Source organism: Carlito syrichta, unplaced genomic scaffold (assembly GCF_000164805.1).
Source record: "Carlito syrichta isolate Samal-C Ts95f unplaced genomic scaffold, Tarsius_syrichta-2.0.1 Scaffold314304, whole genome shotgun sequence".
NCBI classification, from domain to species: Eukaryota; Metazoa; Chordata; class Mammalia; order Primates; family Tarsiidae; genus Carlito; species Carlito syrichta.
In genome coordinates, this window is record NW_007258400.1 from 252,907 (window position 1) to 270,919 (window position 18,013).

At 32.7% G+C, this 18,013-nt stretch overlaps 1 protein-coding gene across 2 annotated transcripts in view; it reads left to right on the forward strand.

Annotated features, from left to right (window-relative positions):
* CDH18 (cadherin 18) overlaps nucleotides 1-18,013 on the forward strand; it is a 280,274-nt gene that overhangs the window by 164,130 nt on the left and 98,131 nt on the right. For both annotated transcript variants that reach the window (XM_008071385.2, XM_021719205.1), the window contains one exon: nucleotides 3,105-3,292. In XM_008071385.2, the coding sequence (XP_008069576.2) occupies nucleotides 3,105-3,292 (188 nt within the window). The remainder of the gene's footprint in view (nucleotides 1-3,104; nucleotides 3,293-18,013) is intronic.

The following is an 18,013-nucleotide window of genomic DNA, read 5'->3' on the forward strand; positions in this document are numbered from 1 at the left end:
TGTTGAATGTGGAATAAGTGTTCACATGCACATACATACACTCATTCAATCACATGCACAGGCACATGGACACACAAGTCTACTTTTAGTAACCACATAAGCACCCTTTAAAATATACCATTTTATTTTTAGAAGCTAAGTATTCTAATCCATGAACATAAATTGATATTTTATAAATGGGAATATTTTCCTAATTTTTCAGATATTTTTATTAGTATGCAGTAAAGCAACTAATTTTTGTATGGTGATTTTATGTCCTGTATGTTTTTGAATTTGTTACTGGTTCTCACAATTTTGTTTGTTAGCTGTTTATTGCAAAGTCTTCGGGGTTTTTAGTATATAATATTTTATTAGATACAAACAAGGACAGTTGTTCTTCTTTCATTTCAATTTGAATGCCTTTTATTTTAAATTTTTGCCTAATTGCTTTAGCTTAGTGCTATGATAAAGAGAAGTGGTAAGAATGGGCATAAAGAATAGCCTAGAAAATAAGTGTACACATATGCATTAAACTCATCTTCAACAAGGATGTCAAATACACAACAGGAAAAGAACAGATTCCAGTGGGGACCAAAGGGAAACCCAGGCCTTACCTGTACAATGACCACTAGTATACCTATTACTTAATTGTACCCCAGTTCTTTTAAAAAAAAAATAATAGACTCTTCACAAACAGTGCTGGTAATACTGTGTGTTTCTTGCTTATACTCCTAAATCATAAGCAATAATAGCAAAAATGGAAAAATGGGGCTAAATAAAACTAAAATTCTTTAATGTGGCAAAAAAAAGCAATCAACAGATTGAAAAAGCAGTTTATGGAATGGGATAAAATATTTGCAAACCATATGTCTGATACAAGGTTTATTTCCAAAGTATAAGAAACCTCTACAATTCAATAGCCAAAGAAGACAATGACCTACTTAAAACCAGGCATAGGACCTGAGTGGTCATTTCTTCCAAGAACACATACATATGGACAACAGGTAGGTGAAAATATGCTCAATGTCACTAATTAGAATAGAAATGCAAATCAAAACTACATTATGATATCACTTCACACCTGTTAGGATGACTAGTTTTTACAAAGCAAAAGACAAAAGAACGTGGAGGAACTTGAACACTTGTGTACTGCTGTTAGAAATGCAAAAATTGAATTTCTAATATGAAGGTTCCTCCTCCGAAAAAAAATTATTATTTAAGTCTGCAATCCTACTTTTCAGTATTTATCAAAAAAAAAATTAAAATCGAGATGTCAAAGACATATTACCATTCCCATATTCATTACAGCCAGCTCTACTCATAATTACTAAGATGACATAATCTAAATGTCCATAGATAGATAAATAGACAGCAAAGCATACAATGAAATATTACTTACACTTAACAATGAAGGAAATCTTACAATATGGAATAACATGGATAAATATGAGGACAGTATGATGCATCAAATGCCCAGTTACTGAAGAACAAATATAGTACTGCGAGATTTCAATGGTATGAGGTATCTAAAACAGTAAGACTTATAGAACCAAAGGATATAATGGTAGTTGCCAAAAACTAGGGTAGGGAGAGTGGAAAATTGCTCATCGATGAGTATAAAAATTTAGTTACACACTAAATAAATAAATAAATACATTTTGTGTAACTAAATGTAGAGATCTTCTGTGTAATGTTGTGCAATGATACTGTATTGTACACTTAGAAATTTGTTAAGAATAAAACTCATAAGTGGTCTTTGCCCCAATAATAGTAAAAAATAAAATTTCCATATATCACTAGATAAGATTTTTTTTTAAGTCACACTACAACTGACAAATGATTGCCTGAATAAAACTATTTTCATAGAGGTTATGAATTCACTTGTCTACATAATCTATATCCTGGTATAATATGAACCACGGTTAATTTAATCTTGGCTGAAATTCTGTTTATCAAATTCCATTTTGTTTTTTATCTGAGATTATTTGTTTTATTTTTGCATTTGAGATAAGGTTTTGCTCTGTCATTCAGACTGGAATGCAGTAGTATGATCACACCTCACAGTAACCTGAAACTCTTGGGCTCATGTGATCGTCCTTCCTCAGCCTCCTGAGTAGTTAGGACTACAAGTGTTCACCATCATGCTTGACTAACAAATTAACTTGAATTCAAGGCCCCTGAATTCCTGTTATTTATAATGTTGTTTTGAATTTTCTATAATAAATTGCTTTAATAAACATGTTTCTAACTTGTCGATAAAACACTTAGGAAAACTGTTAATAATGCGTTTTAATATTCATTTTCCTGAGTACCTGTAGGAAAAGTTGCATTCAACTTAATTAATGTTTCAATTCAACTCAATTAACATTTACTATCAGGACAAACTTTGGAAAATTGATATTTCTACATGAAGACAATGAGATTTATAGAATTCATAGTGCTTATAATTTCTGTTATAGTATCAAAATCAATTCTAATTCACAAATACTGTCTCATTGTATGCAGCCATTATAATTACTGTGCCATCCTTCATTTTGATAACTTATTTAAAGCATTTTTAACAACCTTAAATTATTTATGACTTTATTATAATGCTACCTCAAAAACCTTTAGAAGCTTTTGGAGAATTGATGATAAATAAGCATATAAATCCATTTATGAGAGAAAGACATATGCATTTATGTCTTTCTCTGTCTTGACTGTACATTTCTCTAATCTATATTCAGTGGAAGGCTATGTCCATTTTTCTTGTTGCATTCCAAGTAACCACACCTTTATATTTGAACATCAGATGCTATATGAAAGGAGAAATATGTAGGATTACGCTAATACTTGCCTCATTCAGAATGCAGTTTTTCTATCACTTAAGAATGTAGAGCTAATAAAATAGGTATTCCGATATACAGATTGTTTTTATGTAAATATTTTAAATATCTTTTAACATTTATATAAACCTAGGATATTCTTACTAAATAGTATAATGTTGAAATCTTAAAATATAATCCATTTGATGCATTATTAATATAATGTTCATTTGAATAGGTGGTCTAAATATTGTCATTTTCTTATAAGATTCGTATTTTATGAGCATTGTATTAATACGTTTTATATGACATATTTTCCAGAGCACTATCAACTGTATGTTCCTGAGTCCGCCCAAGTGGGGTCAGCTGTTGGAAAAATCAAGGCAAATGATGCAGATACCGGCTCAAATGCTGACATGACATACTCCATCATAAATGGTGATGGAATAGGGATATTCTCCATCTCCACTGACAGAGAGACCAGAGAAGGGATCCTTTCTTTAAAGAAGGTAAAAAGAATATACTTTTCATGATTTAGGCAACTCACTCATCTTTCCATAAATGGAAATTTGTCAGGGGTATGAATAATACATGCTGTCAGGTCATTAAAATAATAAAGTATTTTTTGAGATGTAATCACATCTCAATTATGGTTTTGTCTGACTCTTCAGATCTTCCTTCAGAAAATATATTTTGCTGAGTTGGGGAAAGGTAATGCAGACTAAATCATAAATGTGCCCTACACCCCATCTTTACTCATGTTTTTTTTTTTCTGCTCAAATCCCTCATATATCCCACCTATATCAGTTAAAATTAAATAAAATGCATTTTAACTACATGCAGAGTTAAATGTCATCAAAGTAAAGCAATGATGATGATTCACTAATAGCAACAGAGGATAGACAAGATAGCATTATTGACATTAATTAAAATAAAACCCTAACTATAAATAATCTTAGAGGCTCATTTAATAATTCATCAAAAAATACTCATGTATACCCATTATTGTTTCTTTAAATCTTGTTATGACATTATGAGATAAAGTGTGTTATTATTGCCATGTGATGACTAAAGAAACTAAATCGCAAAGAGATTTTTGAAAATGGTGTTCAAACAGAAAGTTGACAGGAAACTGAACTTGGGCAACTTATCTTTGGGATCTAAATTCTTTTCTTTCTTTCTTTTTTTTTTTTTTTTGGAGTTGGAGTGCACTCTGCCCAGGCTGCAGTGCAGTTGCATGCTCATGGCTACTGCAGTCCCAAAATGCTGGGCTTAGGTGATCCTTCTGCTTTAGCCTTCCAAGTAGCTGGAACTGCAGGCAAGTGTCACCATGCCTGACTAAGAGTCTAAATTCTTACTCATGTTCATGCAGTATAATTATTTAATACACGGGAGGGAATAACAAACTGTAATATAATGGAGAGAGAATGGAAAGCAAGGATATTGGAGGGAAAAGAGGAGAACTGCTCTGTCTTTTGGGGAAACTTAGTAGTAATGTGGGGAAGAAAGGGTATAAAGCAATAAATAAGACCATAATTAACTAAAGGTTTCCATTTCAAGTTGGAAAACAATTGTGTTACTATGCAGAGGGATATAAACTCAACAGAGATAAGACATCAAGGATACTAATGAAAGAATAATTAGTTGTAAAAGATGAACTGAAGGTAGAGCTAGCCCTAATAGGATATTGCTCACAAGTGGAAAGAAACTATCTATGACAGTATTTTTCCCCGAACATCTAACATAATGCTGCAAGAAAGGGATTGGCAGTAGCAGGACACTGCCAAGGAAGAGTGGGGTGAGGGTACATAACATCAGTAAGGGTTCCTGATCTTAATTCTGGTGAAGTGAAGACCAATGGGAGACCTAAACTTCAGCTGTACTTAAACCACTTATGTACCCTGTCCTGACTTGCACCCTACATCTTTAAAATAAAAAAAGAAAAAAATAGAGAGAAACTAATATCTGCAGGTAAGTGGAGATGTCCTAGCTTGTTGATACCTGTTGTCCTTATATAATGAGAATTACATCATATTTGCACAAAGTGAGAGTAGTGATGGATGGTTTGATTATACATAGAATCTGAAGTATAAGTATCTATTGTAGAATTAAATATAAAGGGGAGATTTTACCAACTTGCATGACTGCAATTGATTTGATGTTATCTGAAAAATGAAGGAAAATATATGTATGAGCAGATGTATGTAACATCATCTGTTCAATTGTGTACAAACACATAATATATACTTTCAAAGTAAGCATTGCTTCAATTGTGCAAATGGTAAATGCAGTGATGTACTAAAAATAATCTTGACCTTCAATGAGTTCAAATTACTTCACTGTTTTCCCTGAATTTTTAAATGTAGTCTGAAATGCATTAATATGTGCATTTATGTACTTTTGAACCTTCAGATTAGGATTCATCTCAGAGTTACTTCATTGTTATGGGTTCTTTGTTGTAAATGATTGCAATTTGAAAGTAAACTGTATACCTCAGTGGATTTTAACCTTCAAGAGATACTGATTCAGATGGCAGGGAAGGGATAAAAACAGTCCTCTTAAAACTTTTTTTCTTATTTAATCTTTGAGGCAGTTCATTTTAGCCAGCTAGGCAGAACAGCTAATCTCCTCACAGATCAAAATCAGCACTGCACTATAAATCAGCCAGCAGGAGTGTCTGCACATTCCTGTCCATATCATTCCTTCATCAGAAAATTGCCAAGTCGAATTCACTGGTGCATGGTGTGGTACATTGTAAATACACTTTGATAACTTTCATTCATTGTTTAATGGAGCCTGACTGGTTGGAAAGGGGAAAAAGATAAGGGTGAATGCAAGTGGGTGCACTCTTTCCTCTGACATAAGCCTCTGTAGCTAGGGATGTATTTCTCCTTACCATTCTTTCTCAAAGTCTCTTCATAAAGTCCCCATGTCAATTTGAACTCTTTATAGCAGTAAGCCTAAATATTATTTTTTATTTACTTCAAGGTTCTGACCTTATTTGATCTCTCAATTTTAAGCAAATATTATTTGAATTGGCGCTTTTATTATTCTGACTTTTTCAGTTGCAGATACCAATTCCTATTTATGTAAGTCAGAAATCTTAATATTGCTCAAGTCAACAAAAGATGGTGAAAGATATTATCTCTACCGTAAAATGAAACATGTCTTGACTTTCGCCATTCAAGAGATCTATGATATTATCTTAAATATTTGAAGGTTCAATTTTCTTATTTCAGCACATCACAAGGTCATTATGTAAAACCAAGAATTTGGGGTTACAATTATGCTCTAGCTGTGTCTGGTTAATAATCACAATACTATCTCAATACTGTCTTTTTCTCTTAGGCTTCTTTTCTTCTGCTATTATGCCAATTTGAAATTACACTTTGTAGATTAATCTATGTAATTATTTTGCTGTCAACCTCATTTCATGTTATTTAATTCACCTAAAAGCATAGTAGAATTAAATATCCTGTATACATTAAATCACATGTGCATGTTGTCTTCATGCTTCTTGGTAAACTATTTCTTCTCCTCTTCTACAAGAGACGGTCTTTTGTTTCTCAAAGTTCAAGTTAATTTTTCAGGTATATTTTAGTCAAAAATATCTTTCTTTGGACTATCTTTTTTGGTTAACATCTCAGAATATGTATTTCTGTAATTTCTCAATATAAAAAGAAGCAATTTCATATTCCCCTTAAACCTTTGGCTTCTGATAGGGTAAGATATTTTCCTAGTTAATTCACTGTGAATGCACTGATAATTCTTCTGAATTTTTGTTCACGTGTACACAATTATACCCCTATCTATATGAGATTTAAATATTTTTGTAACCAGGTACTATATTTTTAAAAATTGTTTATACTCTACAGTTTATAAAAGATCATTATATCATTTTATTTGACAGACTTTGAGATGAATCTTAATAGTAAGTAGAATAAGTATAAATATATTTTCTAAAATTTAAGTCAATCATAAGGTAAAAATAACATACATTCAACTACAACCATGCTACATATATTCCACATACTAAACGTTTGGTCTTTTAGTGAAATATGCTTATTGAGGTTTTCTTTGTCATTCCTTTGGCTTGTGTAGAGTGAAACAACATGGATCAAGATTCTGTTTGTTACAGCATGTTAAAGGATTGTGAACCACAAAAAACAATAAATAAGACGTCCCAACTCATTGTGAATTCACACATGGGCAAACATATGATCATATTCTGTATCTAATAAGCAGTAGGTTTCTTTTTCTTTTTTTTTTTTCTTTTTGAGTTGAAGTCTCACTCTGTCACCCAGGCTGGAGTGCAGTGGCTGCTCCTGGCCACCGCAGCCTCGACCTGCTGGACTCCGGCGGTCCTTCCACTCAGCCTTACAAGTAGCTGGAATTACAGGCGTGTGCTACCACACCCGACTAATTTTTTGATTTATTATAGAGATGAGGTCTCAGCAAGTTGCCCAGGCGGGTCTCGAACTCACGGGCTCAGGCAATCCACTCACCTTGGTCTCCCAAAGCGTGGCATTATAGGCTGAGCCACCGAGCCTGGCGAAGCAGTGGGTTTCTAATTCTAATGTACTGTTTACAAAATCTGAACATTAATTAAGAATTTTATTATCAAATAAAACTCAATCAAGTTTCTGTTTTTCTTCTTCCAAATTTTCTTCTTATAAGATTCTAATATCTGGAACATTATTCTAATCAGCCACAGGCAATAGAGAGAAGAGTCCAAGTTTCAATTCAATAATATCTATCATATCTATCACTATATTTCTAATGACTTTTGACAGAGAATTGCTATTAGGTAACTTTTCATAATGCTATTTAGCTGCAGGTATACCATGTACCTGAAGTGATAAATCATTTGAAACTACATGGAATGCTAATCGATTATTTTGAACATATATATTTTAGCAATACAATTTAGTGCACAAGTTGGAAACTAATAATCTAATGAAACATACATATGAATTAAGTTATATACATCCATGGGCTACTGGTAAGTTTTTACTTGTGTGAGTACATTTAATTATATACATGTGAATATATGCACACACACATATTTATGCATACATACACAGATATACATACACATATATGTTTGTATATAATTATATATAAAAGATATGATATATAACTTTAAATACACTTTCCATATTATATAATATGTGATGTATATGATATATACTTTAGTTACTTTAAATGAAATATTTTTGTGTTTATTTTTTCAGTGTTCAAGTGACAATAAGCAAACATGTAGTTATTTGTTTCATTGTCCTTCGAATTATACACACACAAAAATTATACACAATTAATGAGAATCACGCTCCTCTGCATAGGGAAGTATATAGCAAAAATGCTTATTTATGGGTTTGGGTTCCATAGACTATCCAGACCTTTGAATAAGGACTACAAACCAGACCATATCATAAGAAATACTACCTGGAGAAACATTATTGAAATTCACATAATTTTCTTGTGTCTTGACAAAATACTATCCTTTCAATTACACATTTTTTTGAGAAAACAAAAATACTATCTTTCCCAATGTCATGTTTAGGGTATTTTTTAAAAGACTAGGTGGTGTTTAATGTATGAAAATTTTGATATCAATTATATCATTATCTACTGACTCCTGCACCTAAAAACCTGGATGCTGGTACAAAACAGAAATGAAACAAAGGAGCGGTCATAAGGAGTCTCTTCTCTTATTACTTAAAACAGTATTTATTTTAGAACCTCTCTGAACTCCAAGGTGAACTGAATCATAGAGCAACTTGGCTAAATAGCATTTTCAATATCCTTCTATTTGTAATGGTTATATAGTTCCTGAGGAAGAATATAATGGGGTGATTTAAGGAATAATAGAAATGATTAATGGGAAACAATTAAAAAGTCCTAAATATGTAGAGCTGGCTGGAAAACGATTGATGGGAATGATGATAACTATCTACAGTAATATGAAATGGATTAATATTAAAGAGGGAAAAGTATTATTTTACAAGTTAGAAAGAGCAATGATATGTAAAAGTAATTATTAGGAGTAATAGGATGAAATTAAGAAACTAAAATTTAAAATGAAAGTTGGAGTCAACTCATTGACAGTGAGCTGTTAAATCAGGATATGAGCAGTAACTAAAGAAAGTAAGAGAAACTCAATTGCCTGGGGGATTTAAATTATGCCAGAATAAGCACTTTGAGCAGGGGCATAGGAGATAAAAGATTTTGCTTGAATAGCATTTCAGTTTCTCTATGAATTTCTGAATTAAAGAAATTACAAAAGTACTAAAAGTTCTAGAATTAGGGTATTTACCATTTCATTTTTAATTTAATAGCAAATACTTGGAAAGATAATTCATAAAAGAATTTTTTCAACAGTGAGGACTTATATTCCACTAAAAAATCTATTCTTCTTTATTCATTGAAATGAACCCTTATAATACACTGCTTATTTGTTCATTCGATTTTCAGCATTATAGTATCGTGCTTAAGGGCACAATCTATAAAGTCCCATTGCCTGAGTTTAAATCCCAAGAATAGTACTTACAGACTGTGTCCCATGAGAAGTTTCTTAGTTTTTCACTGCCTCAGTGTCCTCATTTGTAAATGAGAGCAGTTATAACCCACAGAGGTATTGTGATGATTAAATGAGTTAATCTACATTGATTGTTTGGGGCACATGCCGGTGTTAAACACTCTAATTTCAAAAATAATATGAATTTTTTCATTCTTCACATCTAAACCATGTAATAACACTTTTCTGTACGTCTTGAGATGGAAAAAAGCTATTAATTATCTTCTATGTACTAGGAATTATTTACTATACACAGAGTATGAAGATAAACTAGATGATATTATTAATCTTAGGAAAAACTAAGTCGACATGAAATACAGTTATGATATGTTAAGTGCTAATGGTATAGGTTTGCTTAAATTGTTGTGTTCAGAGATAAGAGGGCCAATTTTTCAAAGATGGGAGGAAGTCAGGGAAGTATTTGCACAGGAGATGATTTTCAAACATGCGTGGACTATGTGAAGTAATATCCACTAAGAAAGTAAATGTGAGCCCAAGAGTTTAGGACTACTGTTCGAGTATGGTGATTATAAGCAAATACTTTTGAATATTCAGATAAACTATTACCTTATTTTGATTATTATGCATTATATACAAGTATGAATATATCACATTGTGCTCTATAAATGTGTGCAATTATTATGTCAATTAAAAATAAAGAAAAAGTTAAAAAAATCCTGAACAGATAAAATAACTCAAATAAATATTAGAAATGCTAATTGAGATCGATGTAAAATTCTGTATTTAGAAACAATCAATATTTTTATTCCAGAGGGAGAAAAATATGAAAGATCATTATATTGGAGAATACTTAATCTCATCAAAAATATTTGTGCATTAAAAAAAAATGATAGCCGGGCTCAGTGGCTCAGCCTGTAATCCCGCGCCTTGGGAGGCTGAAGTGAGTGGATTGCCTGAGCCCGCGGGTTCGAGACCCACCTGGGCAACTTGGTGCGACCTCATCTCTACAATAAATCAAAAAATTAGCCGGGCGTGGTGGCGCACGCCTGTAATTCTGGCTACTCGGAAGGCTGAGGCGGAAGGATTGCCGGAGCCCAGCAGGTCGAGGCTGCAGTGCCAGGAGCGGCCACTGCACTCCAGTCTGGGCGACAGAGTGAGACTCCAACTAAAAAAAAAAAAAAAAAAGGCAAATAGAAACATTAACTGTAATTGACATCAGGCCAAGGTGATAGATCAGAATGCAAAAAATATATGCCCTAAAAAAGTAGAAACAATATTTCTTTAATAATGAAATAAGAATATAAATGAACAAAACCTCATTAATTGTTTTACTGGTAATAGCTGACAGTCAAATAATGGAAGTCGAAAATGACAAATCTTTAAGCATAAGAATACAAAAGTAAAACTGTTTTAAAGTTACTAATATGCAAGCGAAATAGGATGAAGCAGAAACACTCCATTTTATTGTAATTGCTTCTTATTGTATGTACTAACACAATTGCCTAAATGTTTAAGAACTAAGGTAGTCAGTGGAACAAAAATATGGTTTTTTTTTCAAAAATCAGAAATATCTGAAAAACTTCATATAACAAAACCAAAGACATCTAAAACAACAAAAATTAAAATTATAGTTAAAAAACAACATAACAAAGTAAGAGATAATTTCACTGTCCATTATGATGAACCCTAAACCTAAATGACAAAAAGACAGAATAACATTTTATAATACTAGCGAGCAATTCATTATGAGTATACAAGATGTATAAGTATCTATGCCACACATTATATAGCAACAATATTCACAAAGCAGAAATCATAACATGGACAAAGAGCTATGCCTAGAAACAGACTGGTAGAAGGGTATATATATCCCCAATTGAAGTCCATCACAGGTAAAGTGTTTTAAAAATGTGAAATAATGTAATGATATAATTGATAGGAAGTTTGAGTAAATCAATCTCTGCATTCTGAAGCTATATAATTTAATTCAAGTGCCCGTGGACTATTTAGTAGCATTGACTAATATATCAGTTTTCAAGACTACCTCAATAAAGTCCCCAAAGTCAAAGTAGTACAGATTAAATTCTATTATGCAAATACAATGCAACTAAAAATTAGTGAAAAAAGGTAAAAAAACACAAGTCCTCAATCTGAAAATTTAACTTGAGAATTCCTGCAAGAGAACCACAACCTTCTCTTGCAGGAATTCTCAAATAAAAGAAAAAAAATGCACAACAAATTGCAGAATTTCTAGAAAAACTTATAATAAAAAATAATGTATATGGAAATTATGGTATATGAATTAAGTCCTTCTGAGAGTATATTAGTAATTATAAATATATCAAGGACATAAAATATAAATAAAATTAGATTAAAATACACGTAAAATAGGAAAAATAATAGAAGAAAATGAATCAATAAAGATAAAGGGTGATATATGTATATATATATATATATAAATATACATATATACATATAAATTTTAAGACATGAACTTTGGGAAGGAAATCAGCATAACAAATATACCTCAATTAATTTTGTCAAGAAATATAAAAGATATTAACGGCTAGAAAAAAAATTATTATATTTTCTATATTCTACACAAATGTATTTCATATGAAAGATATTTTGGAAAAGATTCCTAAAAGCAACTTCAAAAAAATAGAAAACACATATATACAGATTTTCATATAAGAAATGAGAAACTTCATGTCTTTTGCCCACTTTAATAGGGTTGTTTTTTTGTTTTTGTTTTTGTTTTTGTCACATTTGAGTCCTAGTAGATCCTAGAAGTTAGTCTTTTGCCAGATATCGTTGGCAAATATTTTTTCCCATCCTGTGGGCAGTCTCCCCACTCTCTTGATGGTTTCTTTTGCTTTACAGAAGCTTTTCAGTTTGATGATGGCATGAGCATTTCGGGTTTTGATCAGAAATTGGTTGCCAGTTCCAATTTCCATAAGAATGTCTCCTGCATTTTCTAAGGTTCTTATAGTTTGAGGCTTTACATTAAGGTCTTTGATTCATTTAGAGTTCATTATTTTGAATGGCGATAGGTAGGGGTCTTGTTTTAATCTTTTGCATGTGGTCAGTCAGTTTTCTCAGCACCATTTACTGAATAAGTTCTCCTCTCCACAGTGGTTATTGGTGGAGGCTTTGATGAGGATGAATTGGTTGAGAAATAGAGATTTTGCTTCTGGAACCTTTATCCTGTTCCATTGGTCCATCTATATACCTGTTCTTATACCAAAACTAGGCTGTCTTGATTATTGTAGATTTATAATAAAGTATAATAAAGTTTAAAGTTTGAAAATGTGATGCCTCTCACTTTATTTTTTTTGCTGAGGATTGTTTTAGTTATTTGTGATCATTTATGATTCCATATGAATTTTTGTATTGCTGTTTCAGGGTCTGAGAAGAATGATGCTGGTAATTTAATGGGTATTGCATTAAATCTGTAGATTGCTTTGGGTAGGATGGACATATTAACAATAGTAATTCTTCCAATCCATGTGCCTGGAATATTTTTCCATTTGTTTGTGTCATCTTTGATTTCTTTGGGAAGGGTTTAGTAGTTTTTGTTATAAAGGTCTTTTGTTTCTCTGGGTAGGAAGATGCCGAGAGATTCCTTTTTCTTTTTCTTTTTTAGCATTGTGAATGGGATTGTGCTTTCTATTTGGTTTTCTGCCTATTTGTTGTTGATATATGAGCAGACAACAGATACATGAAAAAGTGCTCAACCTTTCCAATCATCAAATTAATGCAAATTAAAATCACACTGAGATTCACCACCAAACTCCAATCCGGATGGCCATCATCAATCACTCAAAAAACAACAGACACTGGAGAGGATGTGGAGAAAAGGGGACACTTCTACATAGTTGGTAGGATTATAAACTAGTACACCTCTGTGGCAAACAGTGTGGCAATTACTGAAAGGTCTAAAAATCGACTTTCATATGTCCCAGCAATATCCCTTCTGGGAATATACCTGTAAGAACTCAAATCACTCTATGAAAAACACACCTGCACATGAATGTTTATTGCAGCATTATTGGCAATAGCAAAAACATGGAACCAACCATGGTATACATCAAGAGTTGACTGGATTTTTTTTAAAATGTGGTACATATACATGATGGAATACTACATAAAGGAGGAAAAAATTATGAACTTCGCATCTACTTGAATGGCCTTAGAATCTATAATACTCAGTGATCTATCACAGAAACAAAGAACTGAGTACTACATGTTCTCACTCATAAGCGGACCCTGAACAATTATAATACTATAAGAAAGTGATTGTCAGTAGTGGGAAACTGCCAGGGTAGTGGGGGTAGACTTCATCAATAAAGGTACCTGATCTCAAACCTGGTAAAGTGAGGACTAAAGTGAGGTTCAAACTTTACTGGTGCAATGGCCATTTAGATACCTAACCCTGAATTGTAACCCAGATCATTAAAATAACAACAGCAACAACAATAACAACAACAAAAAGAAGTGAGAAACTTGTGAATTAGTACCACCCTACCCACATCAGACCCAATAATTCAATAAGACATTTTATCAAACCTGAAAGGGCTAATAATTTTAATACTATCTCAGCATTGTAAAAGCAAATTTCTATGATGTTTTTATATAAAGTAAATAAGTCTGCATTATCTTCCTATGAATGCTGTTACAAATTACCGCAAACTGAGTAGCTTGAAACAACAAGTATATGTTATCTCACGGTTCTGAAGCCAGAAGTCCGAAATCAAGGGGTTGGCCAGATTGTACTTCTTCCTTCCTCAGTAAACTGTAGGATAGTGTTCATTCTTTGTTTTTTTTCTAGCTTTTGAAGACTCCTTCTGGGTTCATGGTCATATCACTTCTATCTCCGCCTCTATGCTTTTATTGCCACATCCTATTTTCTCTGCCAAGTCTTCCTCTGTCTCACTTGTAAGGACACTTGTCATTGGATTTAATATCCACCTGGATAATTCAAGATGTTATCCTCTCATCTTTTATATAAGTTACTTGTTAATGGCATATTTTGGCATATACATACATTTTGTGGATTTGTCATTAACTCATTATAATCTGCTTTATGCCTCCACAAACTTTGTGTCTCTTCCATGTGTAAAATATAGTCGCTTCATCCCAACATCCTTAAAAGTTTCATGCCCATAAAAATAATAATGCTAAATCTAAATCTTATCTAAATATCATCAGTTCAAAATTTCTAAATCTCATTATATAAATTATCTTAATCAGGTATGAGTGAAAACTCGAGGTCATTTCCATCCTTGGACAAAAAACATTTCCATTTGTGGACCTGTGAAGCTGAACAAAAATTATCCTTTTCCAAAATACAATGGTAGGAGAGATACAACATAACGGTTACAAACACTGACATTCAAAAACAGAGAAAATGGAAGGAATAAAGGAGTCACCTCTCCCAGATAGGCTTAAAATTCTGCAAAGGAAAGTCCATTCGGCTCTTTTGAAGTTTTATTTTATTTTTAACTGAAGGATAATACTTGCATATATGTATATCATACAATAAATATGTTGTCCCAATGCATGTTTACATATCTATTATTTCAAAAATTTACCATTTCTTTGAGGTGACAAAATTTAAAATTCACTTGTAACTATTTTGAAATATGCAATACATTATTATTAACCATAGTCACTTTGCTGTACCATAGAACATAAGAATTTATGCCTCCTACCTAACTGCAACTTTTTTTTTTTTGAGTTGGAGTCTCACTCGGTCGCCCAGACCGGAGTGCAGTGGCCCTCTTGGCCACCGCAGCCTCGACCTGCTGGGCTCCGGCGATCCTTCCGCATCAGCCTTCCGAGTAGCTGTAATTACAGGCATGCGCTGCCACACCCGGCTGATTTTTATTATTATTATTATTTATTGTAGAGATGAGGTCTCGCTGCCCAGCCGGGTCTCAAACCCGCGGGCTCAGGCAATCCACTCACCTCAGCCTCCCAAAGGCGCGGGATTACAGGCTGAGCCACCGAGTCCGGCTCCTAACTGCAACTTTATATATGTTGAACGCTGTTTCTCCTTTCCCTATCTGCCTCCATATCCCCAGCCTCTGGTAACCAATTTTCTATTTTTACTTTTAGAAGTTCAACTTTTAGATTCCACATAGAAGTAAGGTTATATAGTATTTATTTCTCTGTTCCTGGATTAATTCACATAATAACATAATATCTTCTAGGTTCATTCAGGTATTAACACATTTCCCAATGTGTGTGTGTGTGTGTGTGTGTGTGTGTGTGTGTGTGTGTGTGTGTATGTATATGCTACATTTTAAAAATTCATTCATTGACTGATGGATACTTTGATGGTATTTATATCTTGGCTGTTGTGAGTAATGCTGCAATGCACATGGAAGTGCAGACATCTCTTTGACATACTGATTTCAATTTCTTTGAGCATATACCCTGTAGGGGAACTGCTGGATCATATGGTAATTTAATTTTTAGTTTTTTGAGAAATCTCAATTTTGTCTTCTAAAACAACTGTACAACTTTACAATTTCAAAAATAGTGTTCAGGGGTTCCCTTTTCTCCACATTTCTAAAAAATCTTTTTTTATCTTTTTCACAATAGCCACTGTAACCGGTGTGAGATAATATCTCATTGTGGTTTTAGTTTCTATTTAATTAATGACTAGAGATGTAGAGCAATCTTTCATAATCTGTTGGCCATTTGTATGTCTTCTTTTGAGAAATATCTATTTGAATCCTTTGCACATAAACAAAATAGGGTTATTTGAATTCTTGTTTTGGAGTAGTTTGAGTTCCTTGTATTTTTAAAATATTATCCCCTTATCTGCTGTATGATTTGAAAATATTTTATCCCAATCCATGGGTTACCTCTTAGCTTTATTTTTTTCCTCGTTGTGAGGAAGCTTTTTGCATTGATATAATCTCATTTATCTACATTTGTTTACTTTGCTAGTGCTTTGGCGGTTGTTACCAAGAAATTTCTGCAGGAACAATGCCATGGAGTTTTCTCCATTGTTTTTTTCTAGTGGTTTTATAGTTCTGGTCTTATGCTTGGTCTTTAGTTTGTTTTGAGTGGATGATTATGTGACTCCTTACTTTGCTTTCTGAGTCCATAGCTTTGATGACACTACCTCTGCACTGTACATAAATTACCTGAAATAGTCTATGTTTCCCCTGAAAGAAATCTTTATCACTCATAACTGCAAAGCTGAGATTTCTGAACACCACACCAAGAGTTTCATCCTGCAAGTGGTTGAATTACAAAGCAAATTGAATGCCCAGTCATGCAGGGATATCTTTCTTCCATGGGAGGCCAGGGTAGCAGCAGAAGCTGGAAAAGGTAAGGAACATCAAATTCTCCTCTAGAGCCCCTAGAGATAGTATGTTCCTAACAAATTTCTGACTCCTTGACTTCAGAACTTCAGGAGAGTACACTTCTATGGCTTAAACTCAGCCTGTTTGTGTTAATTTGTAATGAAACCCTAGGAAGCTAATATATTAGGATTAACACAATATATCTAATAAGCCAATACAAATATTAAGCAATATTAAACAACTTTATCAAAATTCATAGAGTCATGCTAAACACCAATTAAGCAAAACAAAACACATCACAAGTATGATTACTCCAGGAATGCTTGAATAGTTTAATATTGGAAATATAACAATGCTAGACTGAATCATATAAAATTATCCTTTTTGTATGTCATATATCTTTGATATCAACAAGTTTATATGGTCAAACCTAATATAAAAAATGTTTAAAGATGGGAATTGCCAATACATACATAGACTACATTTGTTGATAGTTTCTGTCTTCTCTAACAAGAAAATTTGATCACCAACTATGATCATCATAATTGTGAATAATAGAATATGAATGAATCATAATTAGCCTTGGCACATAAAAAGACAAGACATATACGTAAATTCTAATTTTAAATAAACTACAGTAACAATACATTTTAATATAACATTGTTCCATTTTATAATTGATATATAAAATATTAGAAAAATATATTGTTGATTATAAATTCAGATTTAATTTGGCATCCAGTAGTTTGATTTATTAAATTCGGCCACACCTACTATAGCACTTATTAAGTGTGAGCATAAGTGACGTGAATTTTTGGAGCTTCTTCCAGAGAAAAAAGAAAACTTTTATTAAATGAAAATTAATCTGATCTATTCCTAAAATATTCCTCTATAAACATTCATATTATATTAGTGGTTTCCAGTAGAACACTTTTGTCTAATGCTTACTGATGTCTTATACTAAATACTAAGCTAATAATCTAGATTTTCGACCTTTTGAAAAGATCAACTTTTTGTAGTTCTGAAACTTTGTAAAATGGGATAAACTACATTGAAATAATCCACCTTCTCCACCTACCAAAATCTTGGTGAGGCAAAATTCATTGAGTAAATAATGATGAATGAATTATCAACTGTAGCCTACTCTGTCAAATAATCTTCAAGAAGCTCTCAAAGAACCCTTTCCCAGATTTTTTCTTTAGTGTGTTTGTCAATCAGTTGTTCAATCTGAATAATTATTACCAGAATCCAGTCAGAAACAGCTAAAAGCATAAACAGTTTGACATTATAATATGGAGATAGAAAAACAAACAGCCGGGCTCCGTGGCTCAGCCTGTAATCCCGCGCCTTTGGGAGGCTGAGGTGAGTGG